The sequence below is a fragment of the Chlorocebus sabaeus genome, chromosome 11 (genome assembly GCF_047675955.1).
Source record: "Chlorocebus sabaeus isolate Y175 chromosome 11, mChlSab1.0.hap1, whole genome shotgun sequence".
Classification (NCBI taxonomy): domain Eukaryota; kingdom Metazoa; phylum Chordata; class Mammalia; order Primates; family Cercopithecidae; genus Chlorocebus; species Chlorocebus sabaeus.
In genome coordinates this window covers 92,808,718-92,828,577 of record NC_132914.1, presented here as the reverse complement: position 1 = coordinate 92,828,577, position 19,860 = coordinate 92,808,718, and the positions used below count along the sequence as shown (strand labels likewise).

Genomic DNA, 19,860 nt, shown 5'->3' with positions numbered 1-19,860 from the left:
GAAAAAACAATTTTAGCCAGGCAAGGTGGTACATGCCTGTAATTCCAGTTACTGGGGAGATGGGGTGGGAGGATCACTTGAGCCCCAGAGGTCAAGGCTGAACTGAGCTATGATCTTACCACTGCACTCCAGCCTGGGTGACAGAATGAGACACTATCTCAAAAAATAGTAATGGCCGGGTGTGGTCATTCACACCTGTATCCTAGCACTTTGGGGGGCCAAGGGGGGCAGACTGCATGAGCTCAGGAGTTCAAACCAGTCTGGGCAACAAAGCAAAACCCTGTTTCTACTAAAAATACAAAAAGTTACCCAGGCATTGACAGTGCACGCCTGTAGTCCCAGCCACTCGGGAGGCTCAGGCACAAGAACTGTTTGAGCCTGGGAGGCAGAGGTTGCAGTGAGCCAAGACTGCACCACTGCACTCCGGCCTGAGCGACAGAATGAGGCCCTGTCTCAAAAAATTAATAATAACAATTAAAATGTATGCGTATATCACATAAAGTCCTTCCTTTAAAAACTGGTACTTAAAGGGTAAGAAATAAAGCACATTTTAACTCTGACTACAAGAAGGAACTATAGTTGATTCCCAGTTGATAGAGAAAATTCTTACAGAATAATATCACCTAATAAATGTAGAAGGAATGAAAGAATTAAAAATCCACCATTTTGCCGTTACCAATGAAATAACCCATAAAAGCAAGGATCATCAATGGATATTAAAAGAATTAAGTGAAAAGTTGTTAAGAAAAGGATATTCCTTTCTTCTCAAGTTTGCATAAACTAAATAGGAAGAAAAGGAAGGAAGATAGATACTCCAAATGATACCAAAGTAGCCCCACAGATTACTTGGAAACTGCAAAAGGCAAAAAGTACCTTTAAAGGGGGAAAAAAAAAAAGAGTTGGCGGTCACATTAATCAAGAGGTAAAACACAATAAAACAGTAGGATAGCCTTACATTACATCTAATATAGCAGAATATGGTACAATGTGAAGGTCATAATCACTTATTTTATACCTCTGTCAAAAATGTTTAACCTAAATCTAATCTAAGCCCATTAACACCTAATTCCGGTTTACAGAAAACACAGAAATAGAGAAAAAAGTTCAACATCCCACAAGGAAACAATCGGAGAAATCCCACAACATGAGACGTTCTACAACTGCCTGATTGCTTCAAAGAGATGGGACACTGAAGAGAAAAGAGAAAAAGGTGAGGCCTCTAACCATATGCAATGAGAACCTCAAGTGGATCCTGGTTTTAGAAAGTAAACAAACATTACTATAACTATTAAAAATTTGTTTCAAAACTACTTGGGAGGGTAAGATGGGAGGATAACTTGAGCCTAGAAATTGTAAACCAGCTTGGACAATACAGCAACACTCCATCTCAAAAAAAAAAAAAAAAAAAAAAGGTTTCAAGCTATGTGTGAGAAGCGTTCACAACAGTCGTGTGGATATACTCAAAACAACTACCCACAAGTTAATAATTACAAGAGGAAAAAATTAGTAACAATACACTTGAGAAACTGGCTAATACTTTAAACAAACGGTAAAAATCAAACATCACCAATAAGGAACAAATTGACATTGTATGTCTCTAGATATAACACCCTGAAAAGGATACTGTATATACATTACCTAGTATTACAGCCAAAAATGCAGTCTGATCTCAAATGGCCCAGAAAAAAAAATACTATGCCGGGTGTGGTGGCACACGCCTGTAATCCCAACACTTTGGAAGGCCAATGCAGGAGGATTGCTTGAGCCCAGAAGTTCCAGGCTACAGTGGGCTATGATCACACCACTGTATTCCAGTCTGGCTGACAGAGTGAGACCTTGTCTCAAAACAAAACAAAAAAAGAAAAAAAACTATATATATACAGACTCACCAATTTAACATTTTTCACATTTGCCTTATATCTGTCTTCCAAGGAGAAAATGGAATGTTATTTGTATATGACAATATGCATACTTGTTATATTTCACTGAGATAGAGAAGAATAAAACAATGTGGCAAAACAAAGGAAATCTAGGTGAAAGGTATGTGGGAATTCTTGGTACTATGCTTGTAGCTTTTCTGGAAGTATAAAATTATTTCAAAATAAGAAGTTTTTTGAGTTTTTTCTGAGAGAGAGTTTCACTCTTGTTGCCCAGGCTGGAGTACAATGGTGTGATCTCAGCACACAGCAACCTCCTCCTCCTCCCAGGTTCAACAGATTCTCCTGCCTCAGCCTTCCAATTAGCTGGGATTACAGGCATGCACCACCACGCCCAATTAATTTTGTACAAAATAAGAAGTTTTTAAAAATACACTTAACCTAGAGTAGTTTCAAAGGTGAGTTATTTGTGATAATTCATTCACTTTCCAATAAAAGTTTATTAATAAAACAATGAAGGAAAGACACAAACTATATCAAATCTGTAAGAATACTGAATCTGATCTATTTGCAAATAGTCAAAACTGGTTATATGAATGTAAGAAGTATTGAGTTTTGTTAACAAGCAAACACACCATACTATCTTACACTTATTCTGTATTTCTCCAGGATAACATACAATACTGCAATATTTAAGACAATTACTTTGAAAAGTATTGTAACATGTAATTAATATCTTCCCTTATTATTTCAAAAACAGAAGTTATTCTTATTTAATTTCAATAGAAGCTGACAGTAAGGAAGTTTTTGAGGTTTACAAAAATCTCATTTTTTTCATGTATTAAATACCACTTCAAATGTTCCACAATATTCACATTGTTAAATGTATTAACAATCTGTTAACAAGTATAAGAAATCAATGGCTTTCCTCCACTCTAGAGAAACAGAAATGGGATTAAAATATTTAATTCACATCACTAACAAAAACCATAAAACACTTAAGAATAAATTTAACTAAAAAGGGCTAGAACCTACCTGGAAAAAAAAATTGAATTAAGTGAAAAAAAGTATCAAAAACATTCCATGACATTGGATAAGACAAGGTGATAAAACTGTCAATTTTCAGAAACTAATACATAAATATAAATGCAATTCTGATGAGAATTCTAACAAGGACATTTGTGTGTGTGTGTGTGTGTGTGTGTGTGTGTGTGTGCGTGTGTGTGTGTAAGACTACATGACTGAGGGTAGCTAAGTATTAAAAAGAATTGTTTGGGATATCAAATTAAAATGGTGTTAGCATAAGAAACAGATTGGTGGAGCAGAGTAAATAATCCAGAAACTGATTCCATTACATACATGAGAATACAGCATGTGACAAAGGTAGTCATTCAATTCAGTAGGAGGGATTATTTAATAAACAATAAACTGACTCTGCACTGGAAAGAAAAATAAAATTAGTGCTCCCAACCTTACACAAAAAATTCCAGATTAAAGATGTCATAAAACACAAAATAGGTGTTCAAGAAAATCTGAGAGACTACTGGGAATTTGGAAGTATTAAACATGGACATATAATGCACTTAAACATTTAAAACTTCTGGAAGAGCAAAAGATATCATAAACAAAGCCTACGATCAAAAGATGCACGAAATCACTAGTAGTGTAAGAACTGGAAATTATTAATATATTCTTTGATTAATCAATCTCACTCCTAAAATTATTTCAGAATATAACTACCAGTACATGAGAGAGAGAGAGAAAAAAATACACTACATATCCAGCTACCTATTTACCTAAGGAAGTTTACTGCAGAATGGTTTATAGTGGCAATATTATTGCAGACAAAAGCAATGGCCATCAGCTAGAGAATGGTGGAATAAAGTGCGGTACACTCACACCATGGAATATTATGAAGCCATTCAAGATAATACTATAACTATTCTAACTGACTTGGAGGAACTTCCAAGGTTTAGCCCTGAATGAGAAAAGATGGAGGAAAGTGTGCCTATGATTCCATTTCTGTAAAACAAACAATGATCAAACATTCCCTTACATAAACAGACAGATGTATACATATATGAGCATAGAAAAAAATATGGAAGGCTACCTGCTAGGTGGTTAACATGGGTCTGGAAGGAAGGAAAAGAAGAGGGAACAAGCAAAAAAAAAAAAAAAAAATTAAGAGATTGTATTTAAAAATAAATGTGATCATATCATGTGTACTATAAGAATTTATTAATGTAAAATTATCTGTTATCTGTGGCATTTTAAAAATAGGTGCTTTTAAGATAGGGACAACTGATGATTTCAAATTCAAAGAAAAGAAGACCATGCCATATAATTCCAGAATTTCACAGACTTATTCCCTAAGAACATTCATAACTGGAAATGAGGGAGCAGGTGGTAATGTAACAACAGTATGTTCTTTCTTCTTTTCTTTTTTACGTTTAAAAAAAATAATGGTGTCTTTATAGGCCAAGAAAACAAGAGCTACAGTAGAAGCTTTCTTAACCAACGACTGCAACCACTGGATTAAACAATACTCTTAATTCCCTCTGTAAAACATACTGATCAATGTCCACGGTATTATAAATACTGTGGGTGACAGGTTATTACTCTAAATAACAGGAACTAGCTTGCTTTATGTTTACTACGCATCTACTCTTCCAAGTGCTATGCATATATATCATTCCTCACAATGACCCCGCAGAGTACCCATTTTATGGATGAGGAAATAAAAGCACAGATGTGATAATTACTTGCCCAAGTCACAAAGCTAATAAACATTAGAACTGGGATTCAAATGCAGATAGTTTGGTCCCAGCTTCCATGCTCTCAATATGTCTGCATAATGCCACTTCTGCTAACCATGTGAAATGTATCCTTACAGAACACCTTGAAGAATCAGGTGAATTTGTTCCCAAGACTGTTTAAGTCATCTGTACTTGTTATGGTAATGATGTGATTCAATAATGTTATATTGACTGGGCGCGGTGGCTCACCCCTGTAATCCCAGCACTTAAGGGAGGCCAAGGCAGGCGGATCACCTGAGGTTGGGAGTTCAAGGCCAGCCTGACCAACATGGAGGAACCCCGTCTCTACTAAAAATATAACATTAGCCAGGCGGGTGGTGCATGCCTGTAATCCCAGCTACTGGGAGGCTGGAGCAGGAGAATCGCTTGAACCCAAGAGGCAGACGTTGCAGTGAGCCAAGATCCCAGCACTGCACTCCAGCCTGGGCAACAACAGTGAAACTCCGTCTCAAAAATAATAATAATAATAATAATATTAAAAAAACCGTTTCCATGAAAACTACCCTGATAAATCTCAATAAGGGTAAGTCATCAAAAAATACTTCTGTCAAATTAAGTGTAGGTAAGAACTATCAAAAGGTTTCCGGGAAAAAAAGTAAAGATATGGTAGACATCAACCCTTGTGTCACTCAGAAACCCCAAAGAGAATTGTAGATAACGCATTATGAATACATATGGGGGGGGGCAGTACTAGTCCACATCCAAATTTCAAGAGAGGTGAAAAACAAATTTAAGTTAAACTTTATCTACAAGAATTTTTATTTTGTGATCCTCAGTTTAATACACTTTTTAAATGACCAATAACCTGCTATTGGTCCCAATCATTTTGGATAAGAGGGCTTCTACTGTATCTTCTTTATGACAAATTTATAAGCATTTATTAAAGTAGTGGAGCAAAGTTCTGAGAAATGTCAAATCTGTTTTATTGCTAAGCTATAACTGTCAAAAATTAAACTGGAAGTGATTTGATGATCCTTACCCATCTTGTGTGGGTGGGTATTCGCATTCTTGTCCTTTGGGAAATACACCATTAGGATACAGGTCACATATTGGAACTGAGGGAGGGTCTGTTTGAACTTTTGCTGTGAGATACAAATAAAGCATTAACTTCTGTAGTTAAAAATAAAATTAAGCACTTATTAGAGTTTTCTCAGTTCCTAATGGTGCTTATATGTTCCGATTTTAAGGAACCTCCTCCTTGCTGTCACAGTTAAAAGCAGAAGATACTTCACGCTGGCCACCTCCTCACTGATTTATTGCTGCTTGGGAAAAAGAAATTTTTAACTCCTCAGAACTCCACTATGTATTTAAACAGTACGTGCCTTGGCAAAACGCACACTTCTAATGTTTTCATCTTCATTCACTATACTAGAGATGTAACAGCATAGAGAGGCTGGCTTTCACAAGTACAAACCAAAGTAATAAGAAGTCCTATAGCAATAAAATGAAAATATAAACCTAATATATATTAATAAAATAAGAAAAACTATTATTTCAAGACTATATGAGGTATAAAAGTTAAGAGCATACATAATCAATTCTGGTTTTCTGAAATCTTGATTTTTGTCCAAGTATTTTATCACTCCAACTTTATCTCATCTACAAATCTGATAAAGATGCCTTTTATATTGTGCATAAATTACATGGTAAGGGACTTAAAAAGATCATTAGAGAAAAAATAGACAATTTGTAATCAGAATATCAAAGTTAAAGTCTAGTCTTTACCACTTATTAGCTGTGACTTGAACAAATGGCTAAATAGTACGAATTCTCAGTTTCTTCATCTACAAAATGAACGATCAGATGAAATCCTGGATAACCTTTGAAAATTATAATGTATTACACCCAAGTCATTATATAAAACTATGAATTATCTGTAATAATCTGTACTATAGTTATCATTAACTATCATTTATAATTGTCCCACTCTATAGATGAGGAAAATGAGGGCAGTGAACTGCCCATGATTATACTATTTGGCTTGTTCCAGAAATGATTCAAGAAGTCTACCAGGATATAAAAAATAAACAAATAAGAGACATTCAAAGTAAATTAGTAAAAACCAAAACAAGAACATAAAATAGTACCTGAAATGAGGCCAATATAAAAACCACAAATTTGGCTCTAAGCCCTTTAATAGCCAACATTAAAATATATATATATATTATTTGCACAGGCCACAGTGATTCTGAGATGAAACAGAGTGATACTCAGAAAAAAACACAATTATCCTTGATACTAAGCAGAAAAAAAAAGGAGTACATCATAAAGAAATATAACGAACAGTACATTCAGCAACATCCTCAGAGGAAGCACAACAAAGGTTAATGGCATCATACTTAAACATCTGTCAGAAGAATTCTATCAAGGGCAAATATAAAACAGTCTCCTAACAACACTCCTCCCTGCTGGTCTGCCTTCAGAAGGGTGCAATTTTAGAGTATTTGGAGAAATAGGTATCTCTTTTTTCTTTTTTTTTTTTAAATTTAAGAAATAGGTATCTCTTAATTCATTCTCAGTAATACTATTTCTCATAGCCAAACTTTTAATATTTTTTTTTTAATGGAAAGAATCGGACATTACAGCCCCTGGAAGATTCCTGGAATGCAATTATCCTGTGCTCATCAAATACAGACTCATGGGCACTCACAGGCTACAAGAATAGTTGACATCCTCTTCTTAGAGTAGAAGGATCTAGTAATGATGGATGCCTGAACGCAAAGAAGGCTATCCCACCTCCACCTGGAGACCAGGCGAATCACCATCAAGCCCCCAAAATTCTGACTCATAAAATTTTAGCCTGAAAAATTTTAAAGGAAGGCATAACCAGACATTCAGTGGTCTACAACAGCCCAAATGGCATCCAAGATTAAAACTTACATGTTGTCATTCTCAACCCAACCTTTCTTCCTCAACACTATGAAATCTCCCTTTAGTCTCCCTAATGTATTTTCAGGCCCCTGATGATGTTTGGTTGTGGCACTTACAGAAACTCAAAACAAGTAGGATATTTTATACAAATCTGATAGTACAATATAAAAATTATTAATAATAAAGTCTCACCATGTGCACACATTTTAAATAATGGGGCTCCTCATTAAATACTCATCAAGAATCTCATAATTTTAAAACTGGAAGGTAAATTACAAACAACATTTACCCTACCACCACAGTGGCACCACTTTGGCCATTCTTGACAGAATTTTTCTTTAAATTATGCAATTTTTAAATATCAAAACTTTTAGAAACTCATCCCTAACTTGCAGTAAAATGCAACCAATTCATATTGATATCCCTTAGCTGAGTTAATAGCTAAAGAAAATACAGGATTGTCAAACCAGTTATTTTCTAAATAATTACTAGTTTCACTAAATTCTGCTTCTATTAAGCCTAAGTTTATTTCCCTAACATATATTAGGACCTTAAGAAACTTCAAACCTACTCTTCAAACCTGTCAGTGAATAACCACTTCTTTTTTTTTTGAGACAGAGTCTCACTCTGTTGCTCAGGCTGCAGCGCAGTGGCATGATCTCAGCTTACTGCAACCTCCGCCTCTTGGGTTCCAGCGATTCTCCTGCCTCAGCCTCCCGAGTAGCTGGGATTACAGGTGTGAGCCACCGCGCCCGGCCGAATAACCACTTCTAATATATCAATTAACATTAACTTAAGACACTAACGTCCTCTCTTCTTCTTCTTCTTTTTCTTCTTCTTTCCAGTTGCTCCATCTCCATCGCCATCTCCATCTAAGAAAAGACATTTCAAGTATGTGTTCATTTAAACCTCATAAGCAGAAGGGCAAAGAAAGTACAAGAAGACAAGTATTTGTTCTATTCAACAAATGAATAAACATTAGTTTATTTTATCTTGTTTACATTTATTCTTTCACTGAAATAAGACATAGGAAGCAGCTGCCAGGTGTGGTGGCACACAGGAGGATCACTTGAGCCCAGGAGTTGTAATCCAGCTTGGGCAACATAGTGAGACTCCATCTCTAAAAAATTTAGAAACACGAAGCAACAGTTTAGCAAGTGGGAGGTAAAGTGATCTAGGACTTACGCGGGTTGAACCACATGAAAATGCCAATACTTGACCATTTTTGGACTTACAAAATTGCCATTTCTTTTCTTTTCTTTCTTTCTTTCTTTTTTTTTTTTTTTGAGACAGGGTCTAGCTCTGTTGCCCAGGCTGGAGTGCAATGGCACAATCTCAGCTCACTGCAACCTCCGCCTCCCAGGTTTGAGTGATTCTCGTGTCTCAGCCTCCCAAGTATCTGGGATTACAGGTACATGCCACCATGCCTGGCTAATTTTTTGTATTTTTTTAGTAGAGATGGAGTTTTGCCATGTTGACCAGGCTGGTCTTGAACTCCTGACCTCAAGTGATTAGCCAGCCTTGGCCTCCCAAGTCCTGGGATTATAGGCATGAGTCACCGTACCCAGCGTCAAAATCACCATTTCTTATGTTCAATCTTATGAAATTATCAGAAACCTAGCAAGCAGAAGAGAACAGCAGAAATACAAATATTAGGCTAGGTACAGGGGTTCACACCTGTAATCCTAGCACTTTGGGAGGCTGAGGTAGGTGGATCACTTAAGCCCAGGAGTTTGAGACCAGTCTGGACAACATGGTGAAACCTTGTCTCTACTAAAGTACAAAAAAATTATCCAGGTGTGGTGGTATGCAACCATAGTCCCAGCTACTTGAAAAGCTGAGATGTGGGAGGATCACCTGAGCCAGGGAAGTCAAGGCTGCAGTGAGCTGAGATCCAGCCACTGCATGCCAGTCTGGGTGACGGGAGGGAAATCCTGTATCCTAACAACAAACCCAAAACACAAACATTGCTGACTTACTCATTATGGATTTTTAGATTCAAAAACCTAACAAAAAGCACCAAAAAAAAAATAATAATAATAATAACAATATAATTCACATATCATGCACTATAATGTTAACAGTAACCTTCTTCATTCCATTAAGTGTTTGTTGGATTCTTAAGTGCCAGGCAATAGGGACAGAAAAATAAGATATTTTCTGTTTTAGAGAAACAATAGTTTTTTCCAGACTAAAATTGGTTATGTATCTTGAAGTATTTGTTTTAGGTTGTGACTAGTGTATGTAGCACTATACTAGTGTATGTAGCACAACCTAAAACAAACACTTCAGGATACATAACCAATATTAAACATACACTAAAAAAATCTTTCCATCTGTGTGACTTGGGCAAGTTATTTAGTCTCTCTCTACCCTGGTTTCTTTATCTTTAAAATGGAACAAAAAGGTCCTTCTTGGATACTTTCATCCTTTTGAGGCTAATTACCTTATTTAATGTCCAATGTCTATATTCGGTACAGAAAAACAGCCACCATTTATAGACCTTTGTGCCAGGATGGCAGAAGAGCCAGGATCTGAATATTAATCTGTACATGCTTATAGTTCCAACCATTATACCATGTTGCAATTTGTGCTTTTACATGTCTTTTCTTCATAGTATCCCAGCATATTCTTCATAGGCAGAGATGGTTGTTTTTTTTTGTTTTTCTGTGACAGGGTCTCCCTCTATTGCCCAAGCTGGAGTGCAGTGGCAGGATCACAGCCCAATGCAGGCTCAATCTCCCAGACTCAGGAAATCCTCCCACCTCAGCCTCCTGAATAGCTGAGACTACAGGCACGCACCACTATACCCGGCTCATGTTTTTTAATCTTTTGCAGAGACGAGGTCTCACTAAGTTGCCCAGACTGGTCTCGAATCGCATTTCAGCCTCCCAAAGTGCTGAGATTACAGGCATGGGCCACCAGGCCCAGCCAGCAGAGGCTGTGTATGTTTATTTGTATTACTACTATGCCCAAATCAATTCATATCTGTTGAATGACAACTGGAAATCCGTATTACCAAAAAAAAAAAAAAAGTCTCAAGCTTTTAAGCTTTGCCTTGCACTATCTAGAAACATTAACTCTAAATGAACCATAGACCTAAACGTAACAGCTAAAAATATATAAAACTTCTTGGAGAGAACGCAGAACATCTTTGTGACCTTAGAGACAACAATGACTTAACTTTTTAGACAGGACACAAAAAGCACTACCCATAAATTTAAAAAACAGAAAATTAAAACTGTCCTATAAGCAATACCATTAACCAGGTGAACAGCCATCCCATAGAAATATCCGTAAAACATATTATCTGATAAAGAACTTGCATCCAGAGTATACAATGAACTATTACAATTCAATAGGATGACAAATAACCCAATAAAACATGGACAAAAGACGTGAACCAACACTTTACCAAAGATAAAGGAAAGAGCAAATAAAAACATGAAAAGATGCTCAGTATCATTAGGGAAGTGCAAATTAAAACCACAATGACAAAGCACTACATACCCGTTATCAAAGACTAAAATTTTAAAACAGACACATACCAAGTCCTTACAAGGATACAAACAACCTGAAACTCTCAACCACTGCTGAGAGGAATGCAAAACAGCACAGCCACTTTGGAAACCAGACAGCTTCTTATGAGTTTAAACACATACTTACCATGACAGGCAACCCAGTCCTATTTACCCAAGAGAAATGAAAACATATCTACACATAGACTCATATGCAAATGTTCATAGTAACTTCATTCACAATAGACCAAAACTGTAAACACCCCAAATATTGCTCAACGTAAAAGGGTAAACATATTATGAATATCACTCAGCAATAAAAAGGAATGTGCTATTGATATATGCACAACTCAATGACTGTCAAAAGTACTATGCTATGTAAAACAAGCCAAACACAAAAAACTACATACCAAATAATTCCACTTATAGGATACTCCAGGAAAGGCCAAAACTAGGATCAGAAAACGTATCAGTGATTGCCAAGGGTTAGGTATAGTGCAAGAGAACCAACTACAAGAGACACAACTTTTTTCTGGAGATGGAAATGTTAAACGGAAATGGTCTGTATTTTAGGTTGTGGTAGTAGTTACACAACTGCATACTTTGTCAAAACTCGCCAAACTATACAATCAAAAAGGGTGACAAAGTGCTGTAATCACAGCACTTTGGGAGGCTGAGGTGGGTGGATCACTTGAGGCCAGGAGTTCGAGACCTGCCTGGCCAACATGGTGAAACCCTGTCTCTACTACAAATACAAAAATTAGCCGGGACTGGTGGCGAGCACCTGTGATCCCAGCTACTTGGGAGGCTGAGGCAAGAGAATTGCTGGAACCCAGAAGGCAGAGGTTGCTGTGAGCTGAGATCGTGCTACTGCACTGCAGCCTGGACAACAGAGTGAGACTCTATCTCAAAAAAAAAAGAAAAAAAAAGAAGTGACTATTATTTTAGGGAAATTATATGTTAATGAGCCGGACTCAAAATGTATTGAATGAATTACCTCCAGCACATTGTCAGATGCCCACAGGGTCAACTTTTTATACCAATACCCCAGTTTCCAATTCAGCACATCTAAAACTAAACTTAGTACCCTCTGCCTGCAAATCTCTCCCCCAATGTCTAACTGGCGCTTTCCCAACTTCACTATTTCAGCCAATAGCACCAACATTCTGCCATCCAAGTTCAAACTCCCAGAGTCCACTAATGCCTTACTCCTGCTCCCAGAATGCAAGTCTCCAAGTCTTTTGAATTCTGCTTCCACAGGACGGTTCAATGGATCCATCCTCTCCATGCCTATTTATGACTACCAGTTTATATCTTCATTACCATATGCCTGGGCTATTTCTAAGAGGCCTCCAAAATGATCTCCTCCTTGCCTTTCCTACACACTTCCTTCTCCTAAACAACCCTGTATATCGATAAAGCCTAAATTATTATTTCACAACATTCCTTTTTTGTTAAGAGACAGGGTCTCACTATGTTACCCAGGTTGGAGTGCAGTGGCCAGTCACAGGTGTTTTCGTAGCACATTGAAGCCCCCATACTCAAAGATCCTCCCATCCCAACCTCCCAGTAGCTGGGATTATAGGCACCAGCCACTGTGCTTGGCTCATAATATTTCTTAAAAATCCTCCAACGTGGCCGGGCGCGGTGGTTCTCGCCTGTAATCCCAGCACTTTGGGAGGCCGAGGTGGGCAGATCATGAGGTCAGGAGATCGAGACCATCCATCCTGGCTAACACAGTGAAACCCCATCTCTACTAAAAATACAAAAATTAGCCGGGTGTGGTGGCGGATGGCTGTAGTCCCAGCTACTCGGGAGGCTGAGGCAGGAGAATGGGGTGACCCCGGGAGGCGGAGCTTGCAGTGAGCCGAGACTGCGACACTGCCCTCCAGCCTGGGCAACAGAGCAAGACTCCGTCTCAAAAAACAAAACAAAACAAAAAACCTCCAGGGCTCCCTCAGTCAATCACCTCATATGGCAAGCTTGTATTATCACAATGCTTCAAATGCTTTCTTAACATTACCCCAACCCAAAAGAGTTTTTTATTTGGTTTTACTCAAGTTTTATTCCTTCCAATGAGCCTTCCTTCAGCATTCAGCCCACAATTATACCACCAAATTTCAATAAATTTTATTACAGGTACCCAAATACCGTCTCACCTCTAGGTTTTGTCTGTCTACCATATCCTTAGTTTTCTTTTTTTCTTATTTTTTGAGACACAGTTTCATTCTTGTTGCCCAGGCTGAAGTGCAATGGCGCAATCTCCACTGGCAGCAACCTCCACCTCCCAGGTTCAAGTGATTCTCCCGCCTCAGCCTCCCAACTAGCTGGGATTACAGGCACCCACCCCCACACCCGGCTAATTTTTTGTATTTTTAGTAGAGACAGGGTTTCACCACGTTGGTAAGGCTGGTCTTGAATTCCTGACCTCAGGTGACCCACCCACCTTGGCCTCCCAAAGTGCTGGGATTACAAGCGAGAGCTAATGCACTCGGTCTTGTTTTCCATTAGGAGAAAGACTTTGAAACACTACCTTTCAATTCTCTCAAAGACCTAACAACAGGTAAGTAGTATAGACTGACTCTGATTACTGAAATAACTACAAATACTCCTAAAATCCTCTTTAACACATTGAAGATTTCCAACTTGACGGGCAACTTTGTAGAGATGTAACAGAACAAGATACACTTCAAGATTAGCACTGTGATTTTTTTTTGGGGGGGGGGGGTGGGGTGGGGGGTGGTAAGAAATGCGGTATCACTATGTTGCCCAGGCTTGTCTGGATTACAGGCATAAACCATCACACCCAGCTAGTATTTTTTAACTAGCCTGATAGGCCCAGGAAGCATTATGATATTGTATACATAGTGTGTCTATAGCAACCTATTATATTGCCTTGAATTTACAAAACATTTTCTTGTGAAGAGCTCAAAATAAGTTCATAATCTAAAGCATAAGCCAATGTAGAATGGAGGTTTAAGGAAGAGGAAAAACTAATAATTCCCTTGAATCTTGGCACTTTTTTCCACCAAATGTTCACTATAAGCTTCTTGAAGGCAGAGAACATATCACTCTAAAGGAAAACTACTCTACATTACCCTAACACAATAATTAAAGTACAGCCCCAACTAACGGTTAAAGACCTAATCCCAGGCTGGTGGTGCTTGAGGTGGAGCAGATGTTCTCAGCAGTAGGCAACTACAAATAAAAAGAATGGGAAAGTCCCATTTTTTCTCTGCCAAAAGAGGATGGAAAAAAGTAAGTTTTCTTACCTGTCTCTTCCTCCACTATTTTACTGATAACATCAATTAGCAGTTGCTGTCTTAAAAAAAAATTTTATTGTACCCAAACACCCACAAGGAGTTAGGGTCAAGGAATTTACAATAAAACTTAGTGCACTCCTATATGATCCTTTGCAAATGAAAAGAGGTAATTTTGGTATAGAGAGTAAAAGGAACAGGCTGAACACCGTGGCTTAGGCCTGTAATCCCAGCACTTTGGGAGGCCGAGGTGGGCAGATTACTTGAGGTCAGGAGTTCGAGACCAACCTGGCCAACATGGTAAAACCCCATTTCTGCTAAAGATACAAAAAAATTAGCTGGGCATGGTGGCAGGCATCTGTAATCCCAGCTACTTGGGAGGCTGAGGCAGGCTGAGCCTGGGAGGTTGCAGTGATCCGAGATTACACCACTGCGCTCCAGCCTGTGTGACAGAGCGAGACTAGGTCTCAAAAAGAAAAAAAAAAAGAGAGAGAGAGTAAAAGGAACAAACGTGCAGTCAGGTACTAGGTTTGAAATTCTGGCTCTATTCTACACATAGTAGCTGTGTCACTTTGGGTAAATCATGTAACTACCCCTTCCCTATCTGTAAAATGAGATGGCTGGGTAAAGCCATGAGAGGCTGGGTAAAGTCAAAACAAATAGGAAAAGATAGTCCATTACTAAAAAACAAAATGAATATATAAGCACAAGTAGGTTACTCTGCTTGATTTTGTGAGGCTAAAATGTGAATGTATGTGAATATAACCTAGGAAAGTATTTAGTACATAGTAATTCTTCAATAACTAGTAGTTAATTAATCCCTCAATCTTACTAATACTCACTACTTTGCCTTCTACCAAGTATATTTTTAAAACTTGAGATCTGTCCTATCTGAATAGCTAATTAACACACTGAACTTTTTCAAGACTTATTAATAAACACCTTTTCCTTTTTAATCTGTGACATTAATTGAGGCTGTAACAAGTGATATAGAGAAAAGACTATATGGGTAAATTTTGATGAAGGAATATCACATTTTCTAGCTTTTCTTTTCTTTTCTTTTTTTGAGACAGTCTCACTCTGCTGGCCAGGCTGGAGTGCAGTGGTGCAATCTCAGCTCACTGCAACCTCCATCTCCCGGGCTCAAGCAATTCTCCTCCCTCAGCTTCCCAAGTAGCTGGGATTACAGGTGTGTGTCACCACGCCTGGCTAAATTTTTTTTTGTATTTTTAGAAGAGACGGGGTTTTCACCATGTTGGCCAGGCTGGTCTTGAACTACTGACCTCAGGTAATCCGCCCGCCTCGACCTCCCAAAGTGCTGGGATTATAGATGTCAACCACCACGTCCAGCTACATTTTCTAGCTTTTCTAACCACAAAGATCAAATTAACCATTTACCGTCATCATCTTCATCTCTTTCTTTATCTTCCAATGCTTGTCTTTCCAACTGTCTTGCTACTTCATCCACTGAGGCTCCTGATTCTTTATCAGGTTCCTGTTCCCCTGCTGAAAATAAAATAGCAGAAATCGAATCTAATACAGACACTTTCCCACCAGAATATGCTCCAATGATCTTGGAAAACTTACAAATCCTTTCCTCAGGAAACAAAAACAGAAACATTATTGTGAACATAACAGAATTCGTTTAATGACAAAAAATCTTCCATACGTACACAGTACTATCCATTCATTAATTTACTCAACAAAATATCCATTAAACACACTAGCAGCTAAAAGATAAATAAAAGTGTGAACTGATCTCTATCCTCAAGTAGTTTAACTTGTAATAGTGGTCAGCTATTAGACTCAACAAATACTTAAATACCAGATAGGTAATAGCAGCCTGGTTTCATGAAGAAGGATATCACGATGGGCTGGGTGAAGTCAAAATAAATAGGCAAAGATAGTCCATTACTAAAAAAGTAAAATGCTCAAATATCTAAGCACAAGACCAGGCCCCTGCTCTGGAAGTGATTATAACCTACCTACAGGAGCAATATGTTACATGTATTAACAGTAATAGCATCAGATAGCACGAAATGAAGTGACATTCTGGCTATTGGAGAGAATTCATATTAAGAAATACGACTGTTAAAAATACATTAGGATCAGTCAGCTGAACACCTTACGAGACGAACAGCAGTGTTTGAATTTCACTCGAAATCCAGGAATAGCCACCAGAGTAATAAATTTTGCTCTGGAAGAGTTCCAGCAACGCTACAACTCTCCTTCCATTCCCATCTAATCAAAATTTCAGAAAGATGAAGATTAGCTCTCTTTGACCTCTCTCAATTCCATCTTAATCGCCTCCGACTTCTCCATTTTTCTGTTTCTCTGGGGATTTTAATTAGAAACAAGTAAAAATAATTTTTCTTAAGGTGAAGGAACTTGTGCAGCAAAAACAGACTTCTGAAAACATTTAACTTCCTAGCTCATAATATCCAACTGTAAACTCTCAGCAGTTCTCCTTGCCTTACCAGTGGATTTAGAGGTTAAGACTTGAGAAGTTCCATTCTGAGCCACAGAATATCCTATCTGCACTGCCTGCAAGTGGCATCTAAATTCAGGTCTAAAGGCCCTAAAGCTTGGCGATGCCATGGGATTAGGCAGGTGAAAATTCGTATCACCACCACAAATTCTGCAATTAATGACACGAGTGCGCAGGCATACACAGATGTACACACACCCCAAAAGTGCAGGCTGCAACAACAACCTTAACGTGAACCGGGATAGTGGGGGGAGGTGTGCTCTCCATTTTATTTGCCCACCCCACCCCCACCCCCAAAGAAAATATGTCCTAGCTTGCTCCAGCAAACCAGCAAAGACGCGGCAATACGGGTCAGAATTGGATTTTTGAGGCGGCGGCCAAATCGCGCAAAAAATGGTAGGGCTGTGCTCTGTGCACAATCTCAAGACCGTGCCACGATATGCGTGGGAGCTGAGTTCTGGTAATACAGGGGCTCAGGCCCAGCGACCCCAGAGGTACCACACGCCAACCTCAGGCACTCTTTTCTCCCCCACCAGCCCTCTAGTCCCACAGGAGGAGATGACGCCTCTTCTCAGACTGGGAATCTACAGCCCGGCTTTGCCACCCTGTCAGGCCTAAGAATCAGTCTAGTCTAGGGCTCCGGAGCCCCCGTCCAGGCCCCCTCAACGGGCCTGAGCCAAACCGTTCAGCCATTCCCGGAGGGGACTGGGAAAACATAAAACTCTCTTTACCTGCAGAAGCCCCTTTGCTCTTCTTCTTCTTTCGTCTTTTTTTCTTGGCTGCTTCCTCAGCCGTAGAGGCAGCTCCTTCTTCCCTGTCGTCTGGATCCAGGTCGCCATTCAGGTGGCTCCCGGAGGCCGCTGTCTCCTCCACACCCGCCATGTTGCCTGAGTGAGCGCGAGGAAATGAGACAGAGCGGCGAGGGCCCGCTCCTTCTCCACCCGCCTACACCAACCACGCCGGAAGCGGCTCTCGATGGTAAGGTCGCAGGGAATGCTGGGACGGCGGACGACTCAGCTGAGGGTGTCGCGCTAGCTTCGGGCAGGGCGTGCCGGAGTCTCGGCTTGGAGCCCCTCCTGGCGGGAGTCGACTGGGGCCAGACCAGACTGCTTCGTCCGGTGCCTCGGGCATTCCCGGTGCAAATCCGCTTGCGCAGGGTGAAGTTTAAAGGGGAGCTTGAGCTCTAGAGTCAGCTGGAGATGCCTGTGGAGGGGGGCAACCCGCAGGAGCAAGCGGCGTCTCTGCTGGAACGGAAATATTTTACATTTGCGTTTTTATAAATCACACAGGCAGTGGGGAAACGAGCTAAGAAATGTGTTCACTTGTACACTTTCCTATTGTCTTCACTCCACATATCTCTTAAATCTAAGATTTAATCAAATCTGCGTTGACATTCACAATCACAGCTCTCCGCGAGGCTCTGTAAGCACTGGACAGAATTTTGGAAGCTGGAGTTCCGTGTTAGTTTCTTGTACTACTCAACCCCGGACGGTTCAAGATGGATGGGATCCCGTCACACTCCGCTCACTTTCCAATTCAGGGCAAGAATGATAGGTTCTGACACACGGGGACACGGTATCTCTCGTTAATGCAAAAGATCACACTCCATTTTCTCTGTTTCCGGTCACCTTTCTTTTGGATTTAGGACGTTTACACCAGAAACTAATTGAATTTTGCCCATTTCTTTAGTTCTTGTTTTGAGCCTCATGTTCAAACCGCAGTTTGAGATTTAGTTTGTGGCGTAAGTGGACTGTGATTGGCTGCCTGCACCAACTCCTTCTCAATTTCTCCTGAATATAGCTTTGTCCACCTAGAGAGTTTAGGTGTTTTCATTAGTTTTAAACTAGGCACCAAGCTTCATGGGCATCAAAAATGTCTTTAAGAGCCTTCTTGCCAATGGGTTTACAGTAAACCTCACACAGGCTCTGACCGCAGCTGCATAAATTTACATTCTCTGTCTTAAAGGTTCAGGCAGCACCTATCCAATAATACTAATAAAAACTGCTTCTCTTATTCTTGTGCATACCTTTATCTATCTCTCTAAATCTATCCCTATTTAAATTTTAAATTGTTTTCCCTAGTTGATTGCTAGCAATGTAAAAGTTGGTAAACCGGCCGGGCGCTGTGGCTCACGCCTGTAATCCCAGCACTTTGGTAGGCCGAGGCGGTCAGGAGTTCGAGACCAGTCTGGCCAATATGGTGAAACCCCGTCTCTACTAAAAATACAAAAATTAGGCAGGCGTGGTGGCAAGCGCCTGTAGTCCCAGCTACTAGGGAGGCTGAGGCAGGAGAATCGCCTGAACCCGGGGAGAGGTTGCAGTGAGCCAAGATTGTGCCACTGCACTCCAGCCTAGGCAGCAAAGCAAGACTCCGTCTCAAAAAAAATAATAAAATAAAATAAAAATAAAAAGTTGGTAAACCAAACATAATACCACAAAAATAAAAATAGAAGTAGCTGCCATGTGTCCAAAATCCTTTAAAATGCCCAGCAAGATCCAGCGATACCTACTTATCCAGTGTCTCCACTCTCTTACTATTATAGCTCCAGCTCTCAAAGCTCTTTCTGACCTTGGAGCATTTCAAACTCACTGTTACTTTTGTCTGGGCTGCTCTTTGCTTGGCTGACATATTCACTCATTCTCTCATCCATCCATTCATTGAATGCCTATTATAAATCTAGATCTGGCAATATTTAGAAAAACAGAGATGATTCTTGTCATCATAAAGCCAGTTAACAAAAATAGACATCAAGCAATGATGCTAATAAAAGCAAATTTACAACTGCTGCTATGAGAGCATATTACAAAGGGACTTGCCTAGGTAGGATGGCCAGGTGGGGTTTCCTGAGGAAGTAGCAATTAGGCTGAGATCTGAAGGATAAATAGGCAAAGGGGGAGGAAAAGTTTAGAGACAATTTTTTTTTTTTTTTTTTTTTTTGAGACAGGAGTCTCACTCTATCAGCCAGGCTGGAGTACAGTGGCTTGATCTCAGCTCACTGCAACCTCCGCCTCCCAGGTTCAAGATTCTCCT

The 19,860-nt window shown here is 39.5% G+C and overlaps 1 protein-coding gene across 1 annotated transcript in view; it reads right to left on the bottom strand.

The window, feature by feature from the left end:
* Window positions 1-17,822, bottom strand: part of METAP2 (methionyl aminopeptidase 2) — a 40,256-nt gene extending 22,434 nt beyond the window's left edge. Inside the window, exons 1-4 of the mRNA XM_008004290.3 lie at window positions 17,562-17,822; window positions 15,741-15,848; window positions 8,371-8,436; window positions 5,673-5,775 (exon numbers count right to left, since the gene is read on the bottom strand). Of these exons, the coding sequence (XP_008002481.1) occupies window positions 5,673-5,775; window positions 8,371-8,436; window positions 15,741-15,848; window positions 17,562-17,712 (428 nt within the window). The 5' untranslated portion in view covers window positions 17,713-17,822. The remainder of the gene's footprint in view (window positions 1-5,672; window positions 5,776-8,370; window positions 8,437-15,740; window positions 15,849-17,561) is intronic.
* Window positions 17,823-19,860: the final 2,038 nt, after the last annotated feature.